At 51.6% G+C, this 18,995-nt stretch overlaps 1 protein-coding gene across 1 annotated transcript in view; it reads right to left on the bottom strand.

Annotated features, from left to right (window-relative positions):
• LOC310889988 (ubiquitin-conjugating enzyme E2 R2) overlaps positions 1-4,707 on the bottom strand; it is a 53,530-nt gene extending 48,823 nt beyond the window's left edge. Inside the window, exon 1 of the mRNA XM_083818350.1 lies at positions 4,371-4,707. Coding sequence (XP_083674476.1) covers positions 4,371-4,547 — 177 coding nt within the window. The 5' untranslated portion in view covers positions 4,548-4,707. The remainder of the gene's footprint in view (positions 1-4,370) is intronic.
• Between the last annotated feature and the right edge of the window lie 14,288 nt (positions 4,708-18,995).

Here is an 18,995-nt window from a genome sequence, read left to right on the forward strand (position 1 = left end):
CAATACAGAACTCAGCACATGGTTAAAGACTTACAAAAACCATGGAAAACAATGCCTCAGCCCCCAAATTACTTGAGAAAACTAAGCATAATGCTTGCTTTCCCCCCACACCAGCTTATGTGTCAAGACTTGCTCATTCAAGTAGCAAAAATACCTTCTGAAATAAATTGCCTTAAGAAAAGAACTATCAAACAGCAACTCTAACAATACAGCTAATTTTGCTTGTTTCCTTTCATGTTAGGTATACTCATTTTCATCTACCCAGCCCAAATCACCTCTGAAGGAGCTGTTAATATTGACTCTTGCTCTACATTAAACATGCCTCTCGACACAGCATACTTGGTCAAACTGTGCTTTTAGGCAGTGCTACGTGATTAATAGGAAATTTTACAAACAGAAACTTTGTTACCTGCACATTCACTGAAGGGTTTGCTCACAGCCTAAGCAGAATACTATTCAACTATGAAATGAGGAGACTTGCATTTCTAAGAGACAAAAGTTGTGCTGCAAAGGTACAACTGCAGCAAATGTACAGAGCTTTAAGTAAGCCACCAGGAAGCATGTTCTAATAGTTCTGCTAGTGTCCTGAGAGCATCGCTTTATTAAAACACTCAACGGTTTATCAGTCCCCAGGCTTTGAAGGCTCAAGCATTAAAGTATGACATTGATTTCAAAGCAGACTGAGGGTCACAAAACCCAGAGACCAACTGGCACCTGATATGGCAACAGTTTTACCATACAAAAGCCTCAGCCACTGATACCTATCACAACTAGCACCTATCATCACCAGACTGCAGCTTTAATAACCTCTGTTGTACTGCTTAAATGCAGCAGATGAGAAAAAAAGTGACTTGAGGTGGCACGAACAAACTGTTTACATGCAGTTCTGCAGACTACAGTGCAGTCTGCTCCTCCACTACACAGTTATTGTCTGCAAAGCCGGAGAAACATATTCCCATAATTTCAAGAGCAATTCACAACTACTGCATAGCTCAAGAGCCTGACACAGAGATCTGTTCCATCACACCATGTTCTCCCCAGCTGAAGAAAGAAACAACTCCATCTATGACCCCCGCAGGAAACATTTTATTCTGAGAAGTCTTCCCTTTGTCATTCAAAAAACCTCAACAGCTGAGTCAGGGGTGAGGAAATCACCCTTTAAACACTCAAGGTAGACCCACCTCTCTCCTTTAAGCAAGTTCTGAGTAAGTCAGGGACCAAAAATCAAGTTCACCTACTGCAATCAAGTACCTGTAGCCCAATACAATCGACTTTGGTCAGAATGCTAGCAAAAACTTTGGTCAAACTGACAGGCAACTCCTTGGGGACAGGAACTGAGGGACGGACATTTTCTCTCGTCCTGGGACCTCTCTGGAGGACTTAACATCACTGACCGACTATGTGCTACTGTTGTCTCCCTAGCAGGGAACGAGAGGTAACCGGTGCACAAGACAGCTCAACTCCTTCCTCGAGGGTGGTAATCTGGAATTCAAGCAAAGGGTTGCCCAAAATGTTATTCCCAATCAGACTGGATAGCCAGAGAAAGTCACTAGATAAGCCAGAGAGCGATGGGGAGCAGACAGCCGTGTAGACACACTTGGACCCATGACACAGCCTCTGCTGCAGACACGCACCTTCAGCTAACTGCATAATGGGGACACGAGCTTCAGGACTGCTCTGCCCAACACCAAGCTCCATGTGAAACAGTCACGTCCAAAAGCTACTGCCCTGCTCCTCCAGCTGAGAGGTCCTGAGCTACAAAGACCTGCAGCAGAGCTAAGCAGGATAGAGTAGTCAATGATATAAGCTTAGCCAAGATCAGTTGCTAAAGTTTTCATAAGTTACTGGTTTTATTATGGCCTGCACTAAGGTATTGGTATTTTAAAAGCACTAAGCAGGGCATGTTTTCTGCTTAAGTTTATCAAATGATACAGTTGCTGGATTAGCAACTGAAACCAGAGTCGGTTGAAATGTTAGACCAGCTTTGAACAGCAGTAGCTCCCCTCAAAGAGGTGCAGAGAGAACGCTTTGCTCGTTTCAGTTTATTCAGCTAGTCCAACAATCCATAGAGAAAGGTCGTATTTCTCCAAGAATAAACGAGGTGCCAAAAGCTGATGTTACCAGTTCTGAAAGCTTCATGACCATGAATCAAGCATTTGCATTCCCAATCAAGCATCGCTAACGCTTCATTAAAGTCACTTTAAATGCAGGTTTTCCTCAAAATATTTCCACTTAAGTTTAACCAAAAGATTTTGGTATTTTTCTTCCAGTCCTGCACTCGCACAACACCTCAAGCAAACGGAAGAAGACTCCCAAATCCTCATTGCCATGAAGTTCTACACAATTACACAATGTAACTTTTTATTTTTACTATTATTTCAAATTCTACTTACCTAATCTTAGAAAACTAAAAATATAGAACAGGATAAAGATAAAATATTTAAATTATCAAGCCAAGAAACCTTAAAGATAAGTCAGGTGCTGATCTGAAAGTAGCATTCACCTCAAATACATGAGTATGTCATGAAGTTAACCCCCCCAAATAAAGTTTCAGTCTTACCAGTCTCATCTCTAAAATGTTCACTAAGCCAAGCCTAACATACCCCATAAGGTTTGCCTTAAGGCCTCAATACAAAGAGGAGGCAGGAACTTCACGATCAGGACAACAGGAATCCTTCTCTCTTGGGAGAAAACTTGGGTCTAAAACTACTTTTTGAGGAACTGAGAATTTACAATGCTACCAAAACAAAACAACCAGGCATGGTTCCTCATAGAGAAGATATCAGGAACTCCATATGACAGGCTCAGGTCACACTGACCAAGAGTAATTCTCTTCTGCAGAGGGGACGGAGGCATCATGAGACCTCCCACTCTCAAACAGAAGAGTTTAGAGGAGAGGCCCCACAATTCAAGGACACCAAACAGCAAAAGAGCCATCGCAGTCACAATTCTGGGGTAAGGTAACACCAGCACTCATGCCAAGATCTGCACTTGCTAGAGGCACATCCTCAAATCATTCCACTGGCTGCTTCAGCTTTCTTTCCAAGAACAATTACAAACGCATGGGCCAGGCGGCTCCTAAACCAAATGTTTTGACCCCTTCACGGTGTCTCTGAAAAAACTGATGACTAATCCAAGTGCAGGAAGAGGTGGCCAGTCCATTCCGATGCAGAAATGGCCCAGTTACCAATCCAAGACTGCAGGGACTTCCTGACAAAGTAATAATGGAGGTGAGTCTAAGAATATACATATCACACCTACATGAGTAAGCCAGCCAACTCATTACAAAAGGAAAGCCTCGTGCCAAAACCTTCCCTTCCTTCCAAACAATGAGGCCGAACTAAACGTGACTCAAATCCATTATTCCCCAAGCTACAGGTTATTTTGGTTTTGTGGGACAGAGTGCTTAAACCCTGGTCCAGAGAGGCCAAGAGACACGGAAGATGCACGTTAGCCAAGCAAAGAGATCCTCCGAGCTTTTGTTTGGTTTGACAGAAGCCAAAGGGCTGGCTGGCAGGACAGGGAAGGTGTTAAAGGTACCACTACATCGATAACTCCTGGGAGATATGACCCAAAGGTGACATGGCCAGAGCCCAAGTGGCCATGAAGCGCAAAGAGAGATGCCCAGCACAACGCATCTTCTGCTTCACCAAAGCTTTTGTTTCTTTTAAGGAAAACGTGCCGGCCTTCTTTAAGTCCTGTTCCTTTCGGGCGAGGATGTGCCAGATTTCTTGCTTTCTGTATTTACAAGAGGGGAAATAACAACCACAAAAAGTTTTTTTGGACTAACAGGAAGATTGAGAGGAATTGAAAGCGGTTATCTACCTTCACCCACGAAGCGCTGCCGTAGCCCTTTGAGGGCCGTCCTCTGAACTTTGAGGAGGGAAGGGCGGACAAACACGGGGGACAAACCCCCCCCCCCCCCCCCCAGCCCAACGCACAGCGCTGCGGCACCACCAGGTCCCGACACAAAAACACAGCCTGGCAGGCCAGCACCCCCACCTACCACCCCCCACGGCTGACCATGGCCGGGGGGGGGGGGCCTCCCCTCCCCACGGAGCCTCTGCTTTAACTTAAAATACAGGGAGGGGGTTAGAAAAAAAGCAGAGAATAAAGGAAAACAAGGCCGGCAGGCTGCGGCTTCGCCCCCCAGCCTCACCCCAACCCCCCCCAGGGGCGAGGCCCCGGGCCCCACGGGCTCCCAGCGGCCGCCGGGGGGCGCGGCCCGGCCCCCCCCCACCCCACCCCCGAGGCCCGGCGGGGGGAGGCCGGGACCTGCCGGCGGCGACAAAGAGGCCGGGGCGGGCCGGGGGGGTGCCGGTGCCGCCGGAGGCCCCGCGGCCGGTCGGCGTTCCGTTCGCCCGCCGTACCTTGAAGTACCCCCCCTCGTAGAGGGTGTTGGGCGGCCCGAAGATCGCCACCTCCCAGTTGTAGAGGTCGGACTCGTCCACCAGGGTGATGCGGAAGCCCTCGACCGGCTCCTCCTGCAGCGACTTCAGCTCCAGCATCAGCGCCTTCTGCGAGCTGCTCATCTGCTGCTGGGCCATGGCGCGGCCCCCGCCGCCGCCGCCGCCGCCGGGCCCTGCCTCCTGCTGCTGTTGCTGCCCCTGCTGCTGCCGCTGCCGCCCCTGCCCCCGCTCCTCCTGCTCCTGCTCCTGCTCCTGCTCCTGCTCCGCCGCTGCCGCCCCGCCGCCCCCCGCCCCGCCCCGCGCTGCCGGCCCCCGCCGCCGCCGCCACTTCCTTTTGTGACGGCGCCCGCTCGACGCTGACGTCAGCGCGCCGCGACACGCCCACTGCCCCTCGCGGCCACGCCCACCCCCCTTTAGCCACGCCCCCTTCGCCCTTGAGGCCACGCCCACCCTCCCTCCCCGCCGCCCCTTCCCTCCGCGCTCGCGCCCGCTCCCCCATAGCCCCGCCCCGCCCGCTGTAACCACGCCCCCACCGTAGTTCTTAAAGGGACAGCACGCCCCTCATCTCACCCCTGCCCCCCCCCCCAATGTCCGCCATGTTCTCGGTGGTGGCTTCTGGAGGGGGGGAGGGAGGAGCAGGCAGCCGTGTCGGCGTGGGGGTGGGGAGGGGGCGGGCACGGCCATGTGCTCCCCAGCGCTGGTGGGCGAGCGGTGCTGGGTGACGGCGGGAGCACCGCCGGGATAGGGCAGGGTGGGTGCGGTGGGTGGCCGCCGTCCTGGCATGGCTTCTCCAGGGCGTCCTGGCCCGTGGTCCCCGGTGGAGCTGCTGTGCTGGAGGGCAGGGACATGGAGGCTGGTGGTCCGGAGGACATTTTGCTATGCAGGCTGTTGGTGCACAGAGGCAATGGTCCACACGTGGAGGTGTTTTGGGAAGTGCCCAAGCCTGACCCAGCACCCCACAGTGATCCCCAAACACCCAACGGTGACATCGAAACAGGCAGTGCTCCCGTAGACATCAGTGCTGTTTTCACATAGCTCCACAGATGCACGAGGTGCCAGAGCCAGAAAATAGTTGGGTTCCTTCCTCCCATCCACCCAAGGAGCAAAGACACCTCCAGGGGTAAGGCGGTGCCCACCACAGCTCCACACGTGGTACTGTGAACACAAAAGCAAGGTTAAGACCTCAGACGGTGCCTGCGAGCTCTTAATCCTTAGCAAGTCTTTATGGAATCAATGAACAAAGTGATGATCCAGAAGGAGGACAAACAGCACAGCACAACTGCAGATGGCACAAGTCTGGGTCTCGCTTCTGGAAGCATGCACCTGCCTGTCAGCATATGGGGCCACTCAGCTGCTTGCAGCGTGCCTGGCACAGACACGTGTGTGAGCTGGAAGTCTTTCCTCGGCCAAGACGGGAGAAATAATGAGGAGGTAACACGGCACCGACAGGGAAAAGTCGACGTGTATTACCTGTTACGGAATTAAAGTGGTTCTAACGGGGATCATTTTAGTAGCTAAATGCTATGATGAGTTCTGAAGTATTTGTAATGTCCCCCAAAATATCAGACTTACTAGAAGGATATTTCTGCTCTCTGTGTACTTGCGGTCAAATAAAAACTGTGGATGAATGAAAGTAAAAATCATATAATGCCTTGAAGTATGTCTATGGCATTGGATTACATGGAGTCTAGGTATGAAATGGTAAAGGACCTTGAGAGGCTGCAATATAGAGAGAGATTGAGGAGTGTTTACTTTAGAGATGAGATTAATTGAAAAGATCAAAGCAGTCACAGGCACCAAGAACAACAGGGCACTCAACAGGGACTGTCCAGAAAGTGGGAACTGAAAACGGGGAACAGTTACTTCACTGGACTGTGGGACTCAGTGCTGCAGGACGTTACTCTGTCCAGGACTAGGTCCTTAATCCATTTCTGCTAGGCATTGCTTTCATCATTCTGCACATGGCAGAGCTACTTCACCTTGCAGTGGCCCAAGCTCCTTGGACAAACAACCTGGAGAAGCTGTGCCTGACCATCCCTTCACCCCTGTGTAGTTTCACCTCTCTGCCTTTCCTCCACCAAGGGAACAAGCCCTTGCAACATCCCATCTCACCCTGGAAACTGTCCCCACCAGGACTGGCACAGGTTTGCAGAAAGCTGTTTAATTCTGCTCTCACGCCTTCAGCCCGTGGGCTGGACATCTGGATCATGAACACTTCCACATTGCTTGCGTGGTTGAGAAACTGCTTGTTGGAGGAGCTCTGCAGAGGTCAGGCTGTGTCGTGCTGGGGATATTTTCTGCCAGGAGCTCGGTACCATATTATTTACATCTTGAGTTGATGGATTTAACATTTTGACGACATGGGATTGGGCTGACTGGCAGGACACGTGGGCCAGCAGCCGAGTGCTCCCCTGGTGGCAGGTGCTTCCATCACTGCTGGCTTTGGCCACCCTTCTTAGTGCCTCGACATCTGGGCCACATCTGGAAGGGCTGCAGGCACGGTGCTCTCAGCAGTGAGAGAAAGCTCTTCAGCTCTGCCTGTCACGTCCCATCCATCTGCAACGAGTCTCTGGCTTCGTCCCACTTCTTCCCAACCCAACAGCCCCCCTCCCAGCTGCCTCATTACTGCTCGCTGCTCCTCAAACCCTATCAGCCCCATTCATGCCTCCGTCCCCACCTCCCAAATGACCAGGTTTAATGTTATGGACACTACCGTTCCCAAACGCCTCAGCACCCACTTCCAGCTGCCCCTCCACATGCCCTGCTTTCATTGCGGATGAGTCCAGGGAAGCACCCAACCCGGAGGGCCACGCTGTGCCCTTTCCCACTGATGTTACACCACAAGGATTTTCCCACACTGCTCCGTTAACGCAATGTCCCAGCTTCTGAAGAAACATGGTTTTGCCCAGAGGACAATATATGTGTGATCCAAACAGCCGCAGGAAAGTCCTTTTGGGATTGTGCTTGCCCCTATTCCTGTGGTAATTGAAAGAGCTTTCCTTGCAGCCAGCCTCCAACACAGGCTGAAGCAGCCCAGTGGTGGGAAGGATGAGAGAAGCAGAGTTTGTCACCATTCAGGGCTTATCTCCACCTGCTGCCTGTCTCGAATGTTAACGAAAGAGGCAATCATGCAAGGCAGAAAGTAAAGAAAACCCTGGTGTATTCAATAAGGCAGGCTGAAAATTTTCCATCAGGACTGCTTTTAGAGGGAATACTGATCTTTTTCTCCCAAACTTTTTTTTTTTTTTCTCTTTCACAAAAACATCCACTTTTCACAGAAAATAGAAACCATTGAAGAAACAGAGCATTGGGAAGCCTGGGCACTGCTCTCCCACAGACAGGCACTGCATGCCAGCACATGGGGCTCTCCATGTGGTGCGCTCTGCCACAAACCCTACGCTTGTTCTCTCTCCATCTTGATTTTTTCTTTTTTTCCTGAAGGAACAGCTTTGCTCTTTGGCCTCGGAAAAAGTGAAATAGGGTCTGGTGTAGGGCAGTGTGGCTCCAGGAAGGGGAAGCCCCAGCAGCAGAGAAGGCTACACGTGCCGTTATGCCAGTTCCCAGACGAAGAGCTGGTCTCTGTAATCTGGACCTTGGATGCCACTGGTGCCTTATGTAAATCTGAGATGAAAACTTCTCTCCAAGCCTTTCTGCTTTGTTCTCATCATCTATTTTTAATATCTCTCTTCCTCTTCTCTTTCCTCCTTCCTGAGCGCCGCATTCATGAACGACGACAGACTGAGAGTTAACTCCTCTGCTTAGCAACAGCAGAAGTCTGCCACGGGAGCTTTGGGAATGCGAATACTGCCTCGGTGTCACACTGGAGGGTTACTGCCCCGTGAGCTGGCAGAGAGAGGGGACAAGAGGTGGGAAGAGAGGGCAGGCCCCACCTACGCTGCTCAGATCCCAGGGCACAATCAACTCACACGTTTTTCTGCAGAGCTTTATCCAGTTTATTTCCTGAGTGGCTCTGAGGATGAGACATCCGCTCCTTCCTCCGGGGAACAGGACCAGACTAGGCTAAAGCACGAAGCCATCTCCTCTCCTGCTGCCTCCTCCCTGCTCCTCTGCTCTGGCGAGGCATCGGCAGGGACACTGGTGGCTCTGGGAGCCCAACCTGGACTTAACACCGTCATACAGATGCTGCTGTGACAGAGAAGATCAGGCAGGGGTAGGAGCTCTGCTCAGCTGCCCTAAGAACCACTCGTAGCCCTCTGGGAGCCCTTTGTAACTCAAACCAAGGGCTTGAGGACTGTGGGACTTGGAAACAGTGCGGGACACCTGGAGGTCCACCTTGTTGCCTTCCTGCACCAAGGCAGTATCTGCTTGTCCTAAGCAGGCCCAGACTTGTTTCTCCAACCAGTGCTTCCATATTTGCTCAACCTGCTCCTTCAAACTCCACAGCTGGGGATCAGCTTGCTTCTAGGCTCACCTCACCTTCTAGTTAGCTTTCTTTCTTGTCTTTTTTAGGTCTCCCCTACCCCAACTCGTACCTTGTTTCTTCCAGGCCACTGTAGGTACAAAGAAGACAGCGAGGGGGCTAGATTATTTCCTCCATCTCTTCCTGAAGTGCTGTCCGCTGGTGCAGGTCTCCAGCTGTGCTTCACAGACTGGTTTCTCTGTCAAGGAGAAATCAGTGATGGAGGAATATAGGCATTTCTTCTGTTGTTTGCACCTGAAACCTTGGTCCCAGACCAGAGGGCAGCCCAGCACCATGGTACGGAGCTCAGGCCAGGCAGCAAGGCCCCATTGCCAAGCAAATATTTCCTCATGAGCTCCCCAAGCATTTAGTGAGAGGAATCAATGTGCAATCCTCACCTATATAGGGAGTGGGTTCGGAGAGCAGACCCAAGTGCTCAGGGGAAGCGGCTGTGAATCTCTGAAGATAAAAGCCTGTCCACAATTCACCTTTTGGCTCTGTTTCACCTAAAAATGGGGCAAGCGGATCCTCAGGCAGAACTCATCACAGAGATGAAGAGATGCTTTCAATAGGCAGTCAGCAGCATCTGGGTTAACAGGAGCCTGATGCATCAAAGTAGCCACCAGCAGACAAATGCAAAGTTTGAAAGATTCAGAACAAAGCAGAAGAAAAATGAAGGGAAAAGAAGGTCTTCAGTATTTTTTTAACCTATTTGATTTGCCCTTTCTCCTGCTTGTTTAAATTTGAATGGAATAAAGTTGTCTTTTTTTTTTTCCTTTTTTTTTTTTTCTCCTTTCTTCTCTAGTTTGTTCTTTTAAAATGGATGAAGTCCGTCACAGGGGTTTGATAAAAGAGTGCCATGAAAATGCCTGCTGCTGCTCTCATTCAGCTGATGAATAAATTATAAGCACATTACAATGCTATTTCAGCTGTGATTCCCGGGCCCGGGGGTGGGTGCATGTGTGACGGCTGTGACCTTATGCCTATCAGACATTGGTTTGCATTTCCAAAGAGTTTGTGTAACCCGCTGTTCGGGTCATCTTACACCTCCTGTTCTGGGCTTGGTGTGCAGAAATAACTGAGCCTGCTGGACCTGCTGGCTGTGGGGACAGTCCTCCAGCTGTGTTGGCACGTGTTGTGGTCCACAGAGTTTCCTGATCTGATTTCTGCCCTCCCAAGCAGCCATGTGAAGGATGTGACACTTTGTTGATGGGAATGTAACCGAGGTGTCTGTGCGGTTCAGTTTCTGTGCTGAGGGCTGGCCTTTTAGGTTCCTTGAGGAAGGACTGACCTTTCCTCCATGGCCGGTGGCCATCAGACCTGGCTATCCCTGGTCCTGGGGATAAGTGATCTGGGCTGGGCTGGGAGAGGAGGGATAGGGGCCAGAGTCCATGGGGTAGCTGGTTGGTGGGCTCCTGAGTCTGTCAGACCCCACTTCCACCTTCAGAACAGCATCGGTCCCGTGCTTGTGCTGCAGCACAGCAATGCACCCAGTACCCCAGAAGTTACAGAAAGGTGTGGGCAGGATCAGCTCTCTGAGCAGAATGGCAGGTCAGGGTCCAGTGCTGGACTTCCCTCCCATTAATGACCTCTGGTTTTCTTTGAAGATACCATGGCTCTTGCTTAGGCATCCACACTTTGTCAGCTGGAGAGCTTGAAGCAAATGGCAGCTGCAGAAGCAGGAGGTGAAAGGGGTGGGTGTGAAGGCACAGAGGGGAAGATGGGGTCATCTTCTGCCAATAGCTCCATGAAAATGCAATGCCAGTCAGGTTTAGCTGAAGATGCACAGCTCAGGTCCTGCCCAGGACCTTTTGGCCTTTTCGTGACCATTGTCACAACAAATATGAACAGATTCAGAAGAAGGAAAGCAAACTGCAGCATAAGCAACAAGCCCCAGGCACAAGCAGCAGTCTTGGGTGGCCAAATGTCTGAGAAACTCCCTTGGGCAAGAAGGTCCAAAGACAGGTCAGGAGGTGTTCCCTTAAAGACTCCACCTCCAAATTCCTAAAATGAGAGGTTCCTCTAAAAAGCGTTTGCAGGGCTCATGTGGCAGATGCAATATCTCACTCGTCTGCATCCATGAGCAGGCTGTGAGCTCTGGAAAACACTGTGGGGGGTGTGAAGCCCTGCTCAGAAGCATGGGGCTGGATATAGAGGAAGGTCATTGCAATGACCCTGCACACGGCTCTGTGCGTCCATGCGTGGCTGGGAGGAGGCTGAACGTTCCCATAAGAGCCTGAATCACCACCAAGGTAATTAATGCAAATTTCCCAAACAGGCGAACAAGTCTGGAGAAGCCTCGCTGCCTGGCCTGAACGCGCTGAACGGTGCAGTCATCTTCACCCCAGGGCCTGCAGTCCCTTGGAAATTTGGGAAGAGCTTCTAAGGGGTCTGGAAAAGAAATCAACCAGAAAACCACTGGTCTGATCTCACATGGCCTAAACCCTCCAGTGTTGTCCACTTGGGAGAGCAGTGCTCATGCACCCTCCTGGAGATGAGAGGGCCATGAAGGGATGGGAGCCTCATCACAAGCATGTAAGGACAAGGGCTCAGGAGGCAACAGATGGAGGTTGAACCCTTGGCCCCACCAGCTTCCCTGCACCCCATGTGCCCTACAACCACTTGTCGATGGTAGCTATAGGGCACATGGGGTGTCTGTCCCCCTTTCTCCACCAGCACCTTGGGCTCTTGCAGACCTTGGGGACACCCCTGTTACGTCCCTGCCCTGTTTGGCTGTGGCTGGGGGGCTGAGCCCTACAAGAGGGTCCCTGGGGGAGCTGTATGTGGAGCAGAAGGTGGTCGTGCCCTGTAGGTGATTTGCTACCTCACTCCCCATCTACAGCTGCCCCCAGGGGCAGGTAAATCTCCTCCAGACTCGCTTTCCTGCCAGGACATTTCCATGAATTACCACCGTGGTTCTCCATCCTGCAGGAAACTCTTTGGCTGCACCAACTCCAAGCTGTCAGTGCATGACGGGTTTTGCACATCCCATGTCCTTGGCCCACCTAGCACCTCTCAGCATCCTTGGGGTCCTCTGCCTGGCCTGCAGGATGGGTTCTTCTCCTTCTGTGAACCTCTGCTGTGGATTCAAGGGCTGGAAGAGTGTGGAGGGAACCAACGTCAGGCTGCATGCCCAGTCTGGATGCTCACCGGGACCGGTCCTCTCCACAGAAGGCAGAGAAGGCTCCGGTGCTGCCAAAACTATCAGGCTGAGGATTTTATCTCAGACAGCTTTGGTTTATCTTTGCATGGGTGTCCCGAGGGTGCGGAGGAGGGAGCCAACCCAAGCCTTTGCATCCAGACCCTCATTTCCGCAGCCCAGCTGCTACAAGCCCCAACGCCCTTGTTCTTGCCTCTGACGGAGGCTGGGAAGCAGGTGAGAGAGGCCGATGTGTTCCCTCACGCCGCAGGGGAGGCGTTCAGCTGGCTGAGCTGGCTGCAGCCCAGCCCTGGCTGGTCTGCGCTGTCCTTGTCTCCGAGAGCATCGAGGGGCCTCTCCTTGCTCTCACCCTGGGGAAAATAAAACACCTCTGAATGTACTTGCTGGCTGGTGGGAGGGACCCAAAAAAAGGCAAGCAAACCGCGCGGGGGGAAAACTGCATCGGGCAGGGGCTGCAAAGAGGGAACCGTGTGGAGCAGTGAGCATCTCACATGGACCAAATCCCTCCTGTTGCAAAGAAGCAGCAAAAACACTGCAAAGGGCACACAACTTGGGTAAAAGCTTTTCTGCATCTCAAATGTGCTCTTCTCTTGGCATCCATTTTTAATAGAGTTCCCTCTCTCTCCTTTTTTTTTTTTTTTTCTTCTTTCTAAGTGCAATGCTGGTGAGCATTGCCGGGGCACTCAGTTCCTTCCCTTGGCAGCACAACACGTGCTCAGCTTCAGAAAAGCAGAGATTTCCCTAGAGTGAGAAGTATTTTCATTTACCTGATCAATTATGAGCAACAGAAATTAGAAGGGAGAGTTTGGTAACATCGTGCCTCACTTGTCCTTTAATGGGATAAAGCTATTCCTTCCAGAGCCATCTGCAGCTGAGCTTGATGCGGTTATAAGGCATTTTGCTCTTTTTGTCTTCATATATGTGAAAATATTGTCCCATTCATTCTCCTGTTTGCTTCTGCCGCCTACCCTCCATTTCATTTACCCTCAACAACATCACGTCTTTCCTGTAGTATAAAATATGTATACATATATGCTTCTCTCATATCCACTTGCTGGCTAAAAATTCGTGGTAGCTGTCAAAGAGTCTGATACAAAGGCACAATGAAAATACCTTCCTATTACTCTTAATAGTCTGATGATTAATAAATAATAGTAATAAGAGGCATTTGGATCATACCCTCGTCTCCAGGCTTTGACTTCTGCTTAACCCTCAAGTGCTCAGGCACTTGCACTCAACCGCCTTGGTAGGTCCCTGCCAACCGAGCTATTCGATTCGGTTCGATTCGATTCGATTCGATTTGATTCTATCTTATTCTGCAGCACAGGAATGAGAGGGGAGATTTGGAAATTCCCACCGCCAGGTCTCAGGCTGGTCTCCTCCTGCTCTCACCTTATCTCACGGCCTTCAGGCTCAGTGTGTCTGCAGCTGGTGCTCTATCAAGGCCCCGCACCGAGTGATTTCCCCCCATCGCCCTATCTCCGGAGCCTGCCCGAGCGGCTCCCACGGGCGCTATCTCCTCTCCCCACCCGCTGGGTGCCTCTGGGAGATGCCTGCACAGCTCTGCGGCCAGATCGTGTCCTGGGCCACCCTGTGGTCCTAGCCCTACTGCCGGGGCTTTGCTGGTGCACAAGAGATTCCTTCATCCCTCAGCATCACTTTGCTCTTCCAGCTCTTCACCCCTTACAGAGCATCTCTCTGTGTGCCCTGTTTATTTGGAAAGGCTTCCCTTGGTCATCCCCATGGGCTCTGTGCCCCATCCAGCCATGTTGGGCTCAGCTCCAGGGCCAGATTCATGCAAGTGAATAACAAACTTATCAGGACCGACGTGGTGTTTGAGTATTGGGCAACTGGGACCGCTTCACTGCCTGCAGTTACCTGATCCCGGCTCCTCTTACAGTGCAGAGAGGCATTTGCAATGGCAAGCGGGGAGAGAAGGGAATCACAACCAGCCCCCAAAAATCACCTTCATTTTCTTGGCTATAGCAATGGTCCATCAAAACCAGTACCTCTCATCACGAAAGTCCACCCTTGGACAGCCCTGGAAGGATGTCAGAAGATGCGATACTTCCCCGGAATAGTTCCCTGACCTCTGACAATTTTCTGTGACTCAGAGTCCCTGAGTCAGAGGTGTCTTTGTATGTAGTCTTCAGCAGATTTTTCTCCTGTGAATTTATTTGGTTATTTTTGAAGTCGAGTAAATTTTAAGCATTTGCAACATCCTGTGGAACACAGCTTCCCACTCAAATGGCCTGTTTGGGTGCAAAATCATTTCCTTTGGCTTGCTTTGATCCTGCCACCTACTAGGTTTTTTAATGCCCTTATCCTCACGCTGGAGATGATGACCAGTCCTTTTCTACCCAAGTGCTTTCTGCCCTTCATTATTTTACAGGCTCTACCATAACATTTCCCATGCACATTTTTAGGGGATAGGAGAGTCCCATCCCGCGCAGCTCTCCCTTCTATGAATGTTGAGACCTTAAGCTGTTATGATCACCTGAAGACGGCTTCCCTTTGGTCCTCATCCCTTTCATGACAAGCACCACGAGCCTCAGGTGCACCTCCACAGATTGTCTAAAAGACAAATCAAAAGAAAATAACCCCAAATGAGATGTCACCACCACGGTGACTTCAAATTGTCCCCTGTCTGTATTTTCTCCCTTGGGTGCTACTGCTGTCATAACCTAGGCTGCAGGACTGGGGGAACCCATCTCTTTGTGTTTGCTTGCACACAGAGGGGACACAAAAAACCCTTGAGTGACAGCAGAGCACACAGAACAGTGGCACTTGCTGTCCTGGGGGCTTTAGGGTTTCTGTGGGGAATGAGAGTGAGAGCCCAGGACAAGAGCCTCCAGACCCACAGGACTTCTGCTGGCTGTTTCTGCAGAGGCAGAGCTTTCATGCCTGGTCTCTGCTAGCACCCTCTTGTGTGGACTCTCCAGTGGCTAATAATGAGTTTCATCCAACTTTGGTCCTTCTCCTCCCAGCTGAGCTGCCTGATCCCACAAAGCATCTGTGAAAGGCCAGCATCTGGGGGTGAAGCTGCTCCCATGGGTTCAAAGCCAGGAATAAGGAGGGATCTGGCAGCGACAGGCAGCGTGATTGCATCATCTCTGTTTCCGTGGGAAGCCAGAGCAGAATGGGAACTGCGAGGGAGCTGCCTGACCGCTCGTGCCAGCCCTGGCTCAGCTCTCCTGCACCCTGGCAAACCCTGGCACTGCCCTGCCTCAGTTTCCCCACCGGGTGAGCGAGGAGGATGGAGCACAATGGTCTTGAAGCTGGGACAAAGACGAAAAGAAATAGACTGGTTAAATCTGAGCTAGGCATGCAAGTCATCATCATCATCATCATCACCCTCACCCTGCCGATGTTTTCCCTTCTTGCCCAGGTGATCCCTTTGCCCTGGCACCGTTCGCTCCAGCTCAGCCCTGTTTGCACTTCCCAGCCCCGTGACAGCCAGCGCCACATGAAGCGAGGGAAGGATGAAGGGACGGAGGGGGCACCGGGTGCCTTGGCACTGGGAGTTTTAAGCCATGGATAAATAAATGCCACATTAGCATGTTCCTGGCTCTCTTCACTACATCCAGTCTCAGGAGCTGCCTTGGAGATTGATTTTTTTTTTTTTTGAAAATTGAACAATATTCTGCTGGAGGGAAATTGCCAAGGACTGTTTTTGTGGGATCGTGGCAAACAAACCGTCGCTGATAACGCATTGCACTAGTGTGAGAGGTCTGAGCTTCACAGGTCCTTCCCCTCCCTTGGTGTTCCTGCTGTGATTTTTGGAGGCTGCAGGTTGTTTCTTAGGATGAGGAAAAAAAATAAATAAAAGGGAAAGGTTTCTCCTCCCTGTTGCTATGTGTAAAGCCCACAGCAACAGCAGGGAAATCAGGCAGACTTGCTCTCTAGCCTGTCACAGAAAGCAAGCCAAAAGCAAGCAGAAAATAAAAACAAGGATGCAAAACCATCTATGCAAAAAGCAAACCAGCAATTTAAAAGGAGGCAGATGCTGCTAGTGTGCTATGAAACGTGTGAGCTTCCCATCAGCTCTCTGTGCAATTCAGGTCACCCAAGTTTTGCGATAAAGCTGTCGGAGCTGCTGGCTTCAGGCAGTCACAACCAGTACGTATGGATTATTTAAGTCACAACCAGTACGTATGGATTATTTAAGTCCTCTCTGATTTTATGACCTTTTAGGGGATTTTTTGTTTGTTTGTAAGTGGAGCATGTAACACACTCTCCCCAAGCACAATCCACTCGGGAGGGCTCTGGATGTCATGGGATCCTGGACCCTAGTGCTGGGGCTCGTACAGCTCCAGCGCTGCTGATGCTGAGATTTGCAAAGCGTGTGCTCCAGCAGAGCGGGCAGGTGAGGCTTCACGAAGCAGGTCACCATCCTGCCATGCCACGTGTGACCACTGGTGCTGGTGAGACGCAGCAGGGGACCAGCACCCCATCCTCCCTATAGGGACCTGAGCCCTTCAGCCTGTCATTGGAGGGGGACCTGGGACCGGGCACTTAAAATGACTTTAGAAAGGCACTTAAAATGGCTTTAGAAAGAAAAGAGGCCTGTTTAATCCCACAGTAAACTGCAGCTTCTGCTGGGGTGAAACAGACCCCACCTCTCCCCAGGAGAGGAAGCAAGGTCCTTGGGTGGCCAGACCATGGCTTTCTGTGGCCATGGCATGGCCAAGGGGGTCAGGGGCTGGATGCAAAGCCCTGGTGGGGAGTGCCCCAGGCAGGAGCTGGCTTTGCCTGTGGGAAGCGTGGGACATCTGCGGGTGATGCTGTGGGACCCCCAGGTCCCAACCCATCTGGTTTTGGCGGGGGCCCTGTCCCCTCTCTCATTGTCCCCTCTATGTACCTGCATGCTGGTGGCACAAAAAGGTGGGCACTTGGGTCCCCTTAAAAAAAAAAACAAAAAAAACAACAACAACAACGACAAAACAAACAAACAAAAAAACAAAACAAAAAAACAAACAAACAAAAAAAAAACAACCTTAGGAACCATGGCCACAAATGAGCACCAGGCTTTTTGTTTTGCAAAGCATAAAGGTATGGTGGGCAACACCAGCCCCCTTTAATCTCCTGCAAATCCCCCTTTTTGGACACCAGAGATCCCTGGTGTAGTTCAGTGCTGCCACTGCCCTCCTCACAACCCAGGGGAAAGTCACCGTGAGAGGACAGCCCTGCTCCACCAGCATGGGTGAACCCAGTGAGAAACAGGCGGAAACAGACATAACCCAAATAGGCAGGGGGGAAAACTCAGCCCCAGTTATTGGTCCCACCAGCACTGTTATTTCATGGGAGATATTTCTGGTACCTCCTGCTTATCCTGGAGTGTGGCAGGAGGCTGTGTGCCCCTGTGCAATTTCTATCTGGGTAGAACAAAGAGATGGGCTGTGGTTGCCCTGGGAAGGGCTGGTGGCCACGGACCTTCTGGGATTTGGGGTAGGACACAGCATCAGGTATTTGGGTGACTTGGCTGAGAACAGGTGATGATAGCCAGGGGCTGTGTCATGGCTTCTTTAGTGCAATTTAGCTGTTTTTAAGGAAGTATGCATGTTGTTTGGGGGAGTTCTGTCATTTGTAAGATGCCATGCTGACTACGGCGTCCGGACAGCTGGTGGCGATGAAGGATTTCCCCAGGGGCATGCTGATGCTAGCTCTCCATCCACCTGCACCTCCTAGGAAAGCATCAGCTCAGGGACACCACACCAAGGAAACTGCCAGGCTCCAGGGGATGGAGCCAGGGAACGGATCCCTCCCATTCCTGGGTGTGGAGCCGGGGCATGGCCAGACACAGGATCCTGTGGCTTTTTGGGCAAGTGGGAGGTGGTGGTGGAAGGCGAGCAGCGCCTGTGAGGGCGGGCACAGGGAGTGGCATGCTGTGAAGTAATTTTTGATGATGATTATTAGTATTAGCATTTAAGAATGGGGCGTAATTAATGACTTGCCAGGTGCTGAAATACTTTGTTAAATAGCCTCTTGCAGGAAAGGCGTCACCGGCACTGCTGCAGGGCTGGCCGGGCCGCCCCGGGACAGCATGTGTGTACGTATACGTAAGTGTATATGCAGTGTGTGTAGGTGTGTGCTTCCAAAGGGAGGCTGTTTTGGGGCAGGTGTTACAAGGGGATGCTGAGGCACTTCCACTGGTGACACCCGTGGGCATCCCAGCCACCCACCCAGAGCTGCTGCTCGCTCCCTGGTGGCACAGTCCCTCGTCCCCTGTCGCTCTCAAACAGCACAGGGACGTGACCTTGTGGGCAGCGATGATTAAACGAGTTTTACCAGCCCTCCTAAAAATCATGAGCAGGGCTGTAATTACCCTCACCCTGAATCAGAGGGGGCCCGACCCCACAGGTATGCCCATAGCAGCCAGAGGTGTCAGGCAGTGAATCGCAGGGTCAGGACACAGTGAAATGGAAATCTGGGAGAGGAACTGAGCTGGACCAGGTGACCCTGGCATATCAGGGATGGGAGGGAAGGGGAGGAAGGAGCACTCCTCCGGATCTGTTTGTTTCAGGAGCACAGAGGATGAATTCCTGCTGAGGTAGGAGCTGACACCGTAATTCACGCTCAGCAGAGTCACGGGGCCAGTCCACAAGAATTACTTGCAAAACTGGCTGGGAGTTAGGCATCCGTGCTAGCTGGAAGTCATTCTTTGCAGGTGATGTTGGGATCCGAGGGAGTGCGGGGGAGCACGTGCACATGGACGGACAAACACTGTTTGTGTACCCACCATCGGGGCAAACCCAGGGGACCCGACCTGGGCTGATGAGATGGAGGAAGAGGTGATTTGCTGTTATAATAAGCAAAAAAAATGTCTCTGACAATGGGTATGTGAGGGATGCAGCCCTTTAACCAAAAGGAAATGATGCCCTGCTCCAGTCAGGGACCCACTGGGGTTTGCTGGGCAGAGATGCCATGCGGTGGTGGCAGGGGGAAGCAGGGCTCAGCAAGGCAAAAACCAGGCAGCTGTGGGCACTGGTGGAGGCCTGAGTCTCAA

The sequence above is a fragment of the Anser anser genome (genome assembly GCF_964211835.1).
Source record: "Anser anser genome assembly, chromosome: Z".
Lineage (NCBI taxonomy): Eukaryota > Metazoa > Chordata > Aves > Anseriformes > Anatidae > Anser > Anser anser.